This window comes from Toxoplasma gondii, chromosome Ia, assembly GCF_000006565.2.
Source record: "Toxoplasma gondii ME49 chromosome Ia, whole genome shotgun sequence".
In the NCBI taxonomy this organism is placed as follows: domain Eukaryota; phylum Apicomplexa; class Conoidasida; order Eucoccidiorida; family Sarcocystidae; genus Toxoplasma; species Toxoplasma gondii.
This window is the reverse complement of record NC_031467.1, coordinates 26729-35574: the sequence shown is the minus strand read 5'-3', so window position 1 is coordinate 35574 and position 8846 is coordinate 26729. Positions and strand designations below refer to the sequence as shown.

General features: G+C 48.0%; 1 protein-coding gene across 1 annotated transcript; it reads left to right on the top strand.

The window, feature by feature from the left end:
- Window positions 1–525: 525 nt before the first annotated feature.
- TGME49_292935 (hypothetical protein) lies at window positions 526–8756 on the top strand (the record flags this gene model as incomplete). The annotated part of the gene is made up of 18 exons (XM_018782174.1): window positions 526–577; window positions 893–1146; window positions 1377–1553; window positions 1823–2021; window positions 2492–2658; window positions 3135–3356; window positions 3730–3846; window positions 4012–4191; window positions 4468–4538; window positions 5280–5354; window positions 5569–5680; window positions 6007–6276; window positions 6543–6671; window positions 6946–7044; window positions 7732–7822; window positions 8062–8159; window positions 8244–8321; window positions 8604–8756. The coding sequence occupies 18 exons, from the start codon at window positions 526–528 to the stop codon at window positions 8754–8756; spliced, it is 2544 nt and encodes an 847-aa protein (XP_018638640.1).
- Window positions 8757–8846: the final 90 nt, after the last annotated feature.

Here is an 8846-nt window from a genome sequence, read left to right as displayed (position 1 = left end):
TTACGTATGTGGCGATAATGTTTTATCCCTATTTAGAGCATAAGGAAGAGCAAGTTTACGTGATCACTCGCCAGCAGACATCTGACGAAAAGCTGCCCAGTCCTTTCAGAAAATTTTCTGACTGCATCGTGCAGCAAAAAACGCGTGCTAAACAGGATTGCTCGTCATCAATGTGAGCCATTCTGTATTAAGCACAGGCGCGTTACTGCGCTTAATAGTCAGCTATGTTATATATAATTACACAGGTCAGACAAACCTTTGGTGGTGGCTGCATGTGGCGAAGAGACGTGAGGGGCCCCTCCACGTCCAAGTACCTCAAGCCCTGACCCGGGGCTCAGACACTTTGCTTTCAGCTGAGATCGCCGTAACGCTGACAAGCTTTTGTTTGTTTGAGATTGTATCGTTTTTATCGTGCCAAGTAAAGTGTGGCGTTCGTCTCGCATGTACATCTTGGTCCGGAGAGATGTTTATATTTAGTTCTACAGTTGAATCTATGAAGCAAATTAAACTGCTGAAATAGGTACAATGAGGATCAGAGATGCTAATGATGAGGAGGCCCCTCTCGTGGCTTTTCCAGGTGAGACTTCGACAGTTTGACATTCGCCGTGAATTTTCCCTCGTAGCTGGTAGATCCTGTAGTGTCTAGTCAGATGCAGCATCGCACAAACTTACCACTGAGTTGGCATTGGCGCAGCAATCAATACAACTGGAGAACAAGCGCCTCGTCATGTTAGAAATACCATTCTCACAACTGCGTCCATCCGCGTGGCGAGGCAGCAGACGCGGCCGATCGACAGGATGTGTATTGTAGTTGATATGCCACTGCAGCCCCAGTTTTGTCTGACCATATTAGCATGTGCTGCTTGGCTTCTTTGTTAATGTTCCAACACAGAGAAAGAAAATGCTACTCCGCTAATGGCGTCGGATCACCCGTTGCTCGAGCGGGTTCAACAGGCGCTATTTCAGCAGTTATCATCACAAAGAAAGAGAGCCGAACTCGAGTACCTAGAAAAAAGGGACCAGGACAAGCGTCTGGCGCAGCTTCATGAAGAACTTGGCCTTCGGTTGTACAACACTCAGCAAGAGTTACTCAAGTTGCGGGAAAATCTCGGGCAGCTGACCAGCATAGAAGATGAAATGAAAGCGGTAGGCTGGCAAATGAAGACGTTGCTGGGTGTCTCTCAGTGCGCAGATGGAGTTAACGTGCTCCTGCTGTAGGGTCCCATTCTCAGATGCGAATGGCTGCACAACCAGAACAGTGGTTCACGAGCGACGTAACACATGCTGACGTGAAATAGAAGCGGACCATGGGCATGCAGTATTTATGGAGTGTCAGCCCAAAGAAGTCAACTTGTTCATTATTCTGTCGAAACCAGAGGAGAAACCAAGCAGAAACAGATCTCGAGAATGGAATCCAAGACCTGGAATCTAAGCAAAAGGAGCTTGATAACTACGTTACCAAGTTGAACACTGCGCATCATGAGCTGAATGAACTAAAGTTCGCTGTCTCGCAAGCGCAAGCCTACAACGAACAGCTGGAGGTAGACATCAAAGTAAGAGAAACGAAAACACTTTTCGCTTGTGTGAATGTCAAACTGCAAATCTGTTGAAGTTGCTACGTTGGAAAGCTTGGTGTAGTGATCGTCAGGACCCAATGGTATGGTGATTGAGAGAAAACGGTCCACACAGGAGGTACGCCTTCCACGTGTCCCCAGCAATCAGAATGACGACGATGCTTAGCCGTTTTGATGACCGCATACATGAGCTGATTCGTGTTCCTTTATTAGGACAAGCAATTGCTTTCTTTGCTGGGGTGTAACAGCTCAAACGGCGGGAGATGTACAAGGAAGATGCAACGTTGCAGAGGCGGGAGACGGAGAAAATGCAACAAGATTTCTTGATCGATGAGCTCAAGGAGAAGCTTCGCAGTCTGAACGACCAAAAATGTCTTTACGAATATCAGGCCGCAGTCCAAACAACAGAGATTGAAGCTGCGCGAGCAGCGCTCCGAGAGGCCCAACGTACGTAAAGCTGATCCGAGGCTGAGCCACGTGCCACAACATTGCTAGCACGTACGAAAACAGCAAGTACTCCAGTATGTCTTTAAGGAACAAGTGCTGAAGCGAGGGGTTTCGAGAGTAATCAAAAACTTTATGAACGCGCCAAAATGCACAAAAAAACGGTAAACGACTGCTGCAAGTGTGAATCTCTCCATCAGAAGATAAATTCCCTCGCTTGCACCTGCGGTGACCAGATGGGGTCCACCGTAGCGGCGGCCAATAATGGATGCGAGAAAATCAGTTGATTTCTAGGAATTTATTCATACAGTCTTGAATATGTCTAGGTGATCTGTTGTCACATGAATTATGCCTTTTTGGTCATGTTAACAGCGGCGAGGGGAGCTTACAGCACGGAGAAGGAATGCCAAAATATACAGTGAAGCTCCAAAACCATGCCCCTTCTGTCGAACTAATCTATGTGCCTCCTCCAGGAGAGATTGAGGCAGTTGCAGCGGACAAGCAGCGGCTTCTGCAGCAGTGGAGATCCAGCGTCGTGGGGATGCAGCGCAGAGAAGAAGCTTTGCAAATGGTCAAGCAAATGGCCAAGAAACAAGAAGAAAAGGAAATGGCAGTCGAGTCGGAGGTGCGGGGTGTTCACGTGAGTCATTTGCATGCTTCATCGTCATGAGCTGATTGCACTAGAGCAAACGCTCTCATTTGATGAAACAACTTGTCTGAGGAGGCGTAGCTCAGGATTGATCCCTTTCTCTAAATTGCGGGCTCAGGCCGACAGCAGAGCCATCCAGCAGCTGTGTACACATGCATTTGCTGTTCTCCCCGAGTTCATACTCGCTTGTGAAATCGTAGTCTTTCCTGGCCACTGCGCACAGGGAGACGCTACCTAGGCTGATTTCGTACCTATATTGGGGCAAGTACCTGCGGATAACAGACGCAGCTTTGCAGTAGCACTTCGGGGTTGAACGTGGGCGACGCTGTCCCATATCACGTTGTCCAATATTGTCCCTGCCAGTGCTTCTGCTCGCACACAGGCGAAGCGGTATATTAACGTGTTGGGGTAAAGCGGACACAAATAGTCTTGTGAAATTGCTCTTGCGGTCGCTGTGTCCATGCCAGGCTACCATGCGGGAGGCTCAAGAGCGGAATGAGAACCTGACAGCGCAGCATAACACAAATACAAGTCACATGGAAACGTTACAGACTCAGATTGCCAGCGTCGAACGGGATGTCGAGATGGCTGAAAAACAGAACGACCTTGTACAGAAAGCTGTACAATCTACTCTCCATGAATGCTCAAGGGCGGAAGTCGCTGTTTCTCACTTCCGGTACCAAGTAAAGGTGACCTCTACTGTCTTCTAACACTTGACGTCTGAAAACGGGGAGAGAAGGGACAGACGCAAAGTATTGTGGTTAAAGGTATACTCATTTTATTCAGTCTTTGTCCAGCAAGCGGTTTCAATTTCAATGAGTGCACACGATTGGCAAGTTACGCACCTGTGCGTATGAATCGGTTTAGCAGGAAAGTAGCCGCCAGATCTGTGCAGGATCCATGACCGACCCGGAGTTATGAGAAGTGTAGAATCAACAACATGTTACACAATATTAGGCGTCAAGCTTCGCAGATTATTAAACCACTGAGTGGGTCATCGCAGCGTGTCATCCTCTTAATCAGCTATACGATGGCACGGTGTGTGAATGATCGGTGTTACAGCTGGTAGAGAATAACATAAAAAAGGCAAGCCAGGAAAACACCGAGATCAATGAGCAGGTTGTAACCTTGCTTTCTAACCAAGCTACAACTAATCGTGCAGCAGCTAATACCTCGAAGGTACGGTCAGCTCAGGGCGTTCCTTTTCCTTCGGTGATCAACTGCCAAGAGGGAATTACTAGTGGCGTGGCTGAACCCGTCATACGTTTAGGACGGGCTGAACAGAAAAGCTGAAAACTGCTATTAGATGCGATTCGTTGCTGGCCGATGTGGGTGGTGAGGCAGAGGGCTCGGAAACTGAATGAGCAGTGCAAACAGAAGGAGGAAGAGTTGGAGCAGGTTCAGAACGATACTGCCCGCAAGAAAGTCGAAGCTCTGGAGTTGAAAGCGAGACATGCAGGCCTGAAAGAAGACCTTACACGCATTCAAAAGTCTCTAGCCGAGAAGGAGAAACTCGTCGATCAGGTTAGTTTCCAAGCGGTTGAATATCAGGGTAGACGGCAAAGACGGTATTGTAGCCTTTGACTATTGATACATTCGACCACAGCCGACCATGATATGATACTACATCAATGTCCGCTCTTCAGTCATGATTAGAAGCACCCCGACAGTGCAAAGGCTCGTGGGGGGTTGTTAAATTTGTGCGGGAACTATTCAGTGTTCAAAAAGATACCTGCCAGCAGGTGGTGCACACACCTGTGATCACTTCTTATTAGCGGTCCCTCTCTATGTTCGCTTCAGTATGAGGCTGAGATCAAGAAGGGTCACATAGAAATTGATAAGAAGCAACAGCTGGTGGAGAAACTGAACAAGTGAGCCAGACACACCTTATCCATATAAGCGTCTCGTAAAACATTTTGTACCCGTTGGCTGGGAAAATGGTGAAGAGTGTTCGTGTCATCATGCTCAGAATAAGGACCCCGAATCATTACAGTTGCATGCTGTCGTCTAAGCTCCTCAAACAGCATGTCGGGAGGGCATTTTGCGAGACTCACCATGTTTAAGTTTATGAAACCCTAAAGACACACTCCGATGAATGTAGACCTCCATGATTGGGGGTATTTCTCGGAAATCGAAGCAGACTGGAATTAAAGGTTTCAAGAATAATATGCCACAAATGCAAATTGATTTTGCTTCGTCCGGAGCAGCAATACGTCTTTGTCGGTAGCGTAAGCATACTGAGTATGCGGTCAATTATAACGATGATTCCACGACTTTTTGCGTCTCCGCTTGCAACGGGGGGTACGTTTAATTTTTCTGCGATGACAGAGTGGATTCTGGTTAACATTGTGAAGTCCACGGCTTTGACCACTTGACCGCAATCACTGTCTCAAAACTTTGACATGGGCGGCTCCACCCCCAATCATCCTCATATGATTATCGAGCCGGACGCAACAGTCGAGAGCAATGACAACTTCGAGCAAGTGACAGTCTCGAGCAAATAACTGTTTCAAGCAAACTATAAACACCGAGCGCGTGTAGCGCATTCACCTGGCTCGGCCGCCCTCTTCGGCATGACTGCTGCCTAATTCCTGTCGCTGCTGTTGGTGCAGGGAATACGATGAGAGAAGATCCACTTTCGACGACGAAAGCGAGGGACCGTTGGAGGCAAAAATAAAAGGCATGAGGTGTGTAAGCGCAAGTGGAATCGCCGTTGCATTGTTTCAAACTAACTCGGCTCTGACAAGAAGAAAGGCTGTACAACCACTAGCTAATTTCAGTTAATTGACCCTGTATTGTGTACACTTTAGAAACAAACATGTTTCTTACATGCATCGCGGGGGGTCTGAACATTTTTGTGTCACAGTTAGGTAACTCTTGTAATCCTGGTTTCGTGTGCAGAAAACAGATAAGCGCTAAGGTCGCTGAGAGCACGGATATGCAAACAGTGTGGATGAGGAAGCAAACCGAACTCATCATGATCCAGAATAAAACATCATCTTTGGAGGAAGAGGCAAGTGGCCGGATGTGGGAATACCCTGGAACACTAGAGGCTCGCGGAAACAGGCCGGTCGACACTTGCAGAGAGGGGCCGTGTATTTACGGTACCTGTAGGTCTGTCCAGTCTTATGATGGTAACATACAGAGCTCAGTCGGTATCCACTTCGTATATTTGCTAGATGAGGTCTGTTCCTGCTTGCGGATTCCGGACCCGACTTCCATTAGACAGATTAAGAAGGCAACACAGGTCAAAATGGCCTCTATGCGAAGAGGGCGACGCTTCAACTGTTTAGCGTAATATCTGCAAGCGTAACGGTTCTTCTGACTTTCCCTTTGCAGATCTCAGCAAAGAAGGACGAGCAGCTTATCTCGCAGCAGAAGCGAATTAGGCTAACGTCGGAGATCGGTCTCAACTCCAAGGAAATTAAAGATATGCAGAGCGGTATAAAAGAAATGCGCACAGAAATGAGCTGGGTGAACCAGCTTATTGTCAAACAGGCTGAAAAGCAACAAGCATACGAGAAAGAGACGCAGAGCCTGACGCACGACTTCGATATTCGCATGGCAGAGCATGAGAAACTTGAAGCCCAATTGGCTGAGACAACTCAGGTATGGTGAGGTTGATGATGCACCTTAACATACTGTGAGCTCTACTGAGCAAGTTGTCAGACAGCCACGCGCAATTCACCACGCGATGATCCTTTTCCAAGTGAAAATGCCCCAAATCCGCTGCGACCGCTGCTGGTAACACAGAGGTGTACACCAGGGATAGCCTCATCTCCCCTTACATATGTCTAATAGTTGAACATTTCTATCGACATGTCCGCAATCCTCCGTCTGGTTCGGTTGCAACAATACGCAAACTGCCTTCTCAGAGTATACGAGACGAGAAAACCAAGCTGAAAGGTGAACTGGTTGAGGCAGAAAGACAGATCATGCTGTGGGAGCGGAAAATATTTCTTGAGAAGGAGATGCACGAGGCACTGGATCCAGCTGTAGGCCAGGTACGAGCTTAGCAAGTTTTTAGTTACCGCAGGTACAGGGTGCCACTCTTCGAAATTCTTCAATTCTTACACCAACAGTTGAGTGGATAGAAAGGATCCGCTTGACACGCTGCAGAACCTCAACATGAATCTGACAGAAGCAGCACCCACGCTGTCGGTGGAGCTCGGCATTAAATCCACGATGGCACATCCGAAAGTGTTGAAGAACGACTAACAAACCGCATAACCAGCAGAGCCATGGAGCTGCCGGACAAAATTTGTCTCTATGACTCAGAGGGAGCTAGTTGCCATGAAGAAAGAGATTCATCGTATGAAACTCCGATTGGAGCAGCTGAAGAAACACCAAGAGCAAATGCTCAGCGAGATGCAGCGAGTACGTCTGATCGCTGGTTGATTGGGTACGACTCAGCTGCAACGTATTTCCCATACACGCGACGCGTGAGACACTGTACTGCTGCATGTGGTTATTTCATGAAGGCATTTGTGAGTTTTGTGAGACACTCATTATTTCACAGAACCTACGATTGTATAGCATGGCTTGTAGAGCGCTTCCATCTTGGCCCTAGCATGTTGTCTGTGTGCTCCCGTTTTTCTGGCAGACTATCCAAAAGCGGCAATTCATTCAGCTTAAGCACGAACCACGACAAAAAACGCCGAGCGATACCCATATGCGAGTGTCACTTGACAGACAAGCTTCATTACTTAAGCAAAAATTGAAGCTGGCAGAGGGTATGGAGGCTTTTAACCCACAAAGCCCTCGTTTGAGTTGGTGCCAATAAACCTAAGTCAAAGAAGTCTTTGCCACTGACACGTCGGCCGGATAATGCAAAGACATCGGAATACCCTTTGATCACTAAGGTGACTCGAGTTTTCCCTGTGGCAGACACCTCGGGAGAACTTGATGAAAAGACTCAAGCGCTAGTCCAAGAGATCACCGATGTAAGTCCTCAGGAGGGCAAATAAATACATGAGGAAACAAAATAGTTTAGTTTGCAACTCTGAGACTTTCCAGTGGAGGACGGGCAGTGCTGTGTTGGTTTTCCTCGCGTGTATGCTGCAGTTGCACCTCGAACTTCAAAAGGTTTGGGAAAGTGTAGAAGAAATGCGGAGCGAGATGAGCGGCATTCAGGCGACGACCGTGCAGATGATATGTACGCCATACAGTGGGCCTTTCGAGCTTGGAAATGACGAGTATCCATCTACAAAAGTCAGACTTGTCGTGCTATCTTTGTTGTTGCCGAAGCGGGTAGGACAGTGGGGGAATGCAGAGAACATGCGGGAAGCAGTAAGCAGTACGAGGCAGGCGGCTTCACCACGACTGCCCTGAATTTTCGTTCCCCTGCTCTGGCTTCTGTGATGTGTTTGGCCATGGGGTGATTCTCCTTTGCAGTCAAGCGGTCGCTGAACCTTGCTTGCATTGTACAGTATCAAACGCTGGTCAAACGGCTGAACACGGCTACTGAAGAGGACACCCGAACACCCCTGAAAGTAAGAAGAGGGAAGCTTCAGAATTTTCGGAACTGAGCACATCACCGACTCATCATTGGGCTCTCTCGTGCGTATATCAATTAGGCATCCACCGTTGCCGCGGTCAAGAAACTCCGGAATGACGCAAAAGGCCTGACAGACACCCTCATCTATTTCAAAAAGGTGAGACTGCAAAGATGCTCTCTCAGCTGCACTTACATCTGCCACGAAAACGGCCGGACACGAAGACAATAGTAATGCACAGACACACTGACCTGATGACAGCAGCTCCTCACCCTTCGCGTACCATACAATTTGTTGCATGTGCTTCCAAAACGATAACGTGGAAAACAACCTACTGGAATATATTTAACCGCAGCACCAATACTTGTACAGTGGGTTATAACGTGGCAGTGTGTGATGTCTCGCTGTGCTCCTCCCTCCGCTCACTTTTGCCAATATCAGGAATGCCCAGAACTCGCCATGGTCTTCGAAACCTTTCATGTATGGGCAGCAGCTATCAATGCTGCGTCAATGCCTCCATTACCAGCGAGTCGATTCTTCGGCGAGGACACCAAAGCAAACACAGCAGCCACTGGCGGCTGTGACACAGGGTGACACCGCGGGCTTCGGGATTTTTGAGCATCACTGTACATCACTGAATGTTGTCACGCGTCAACTGCAGTAGTTTCATTTACGGTGTAACTA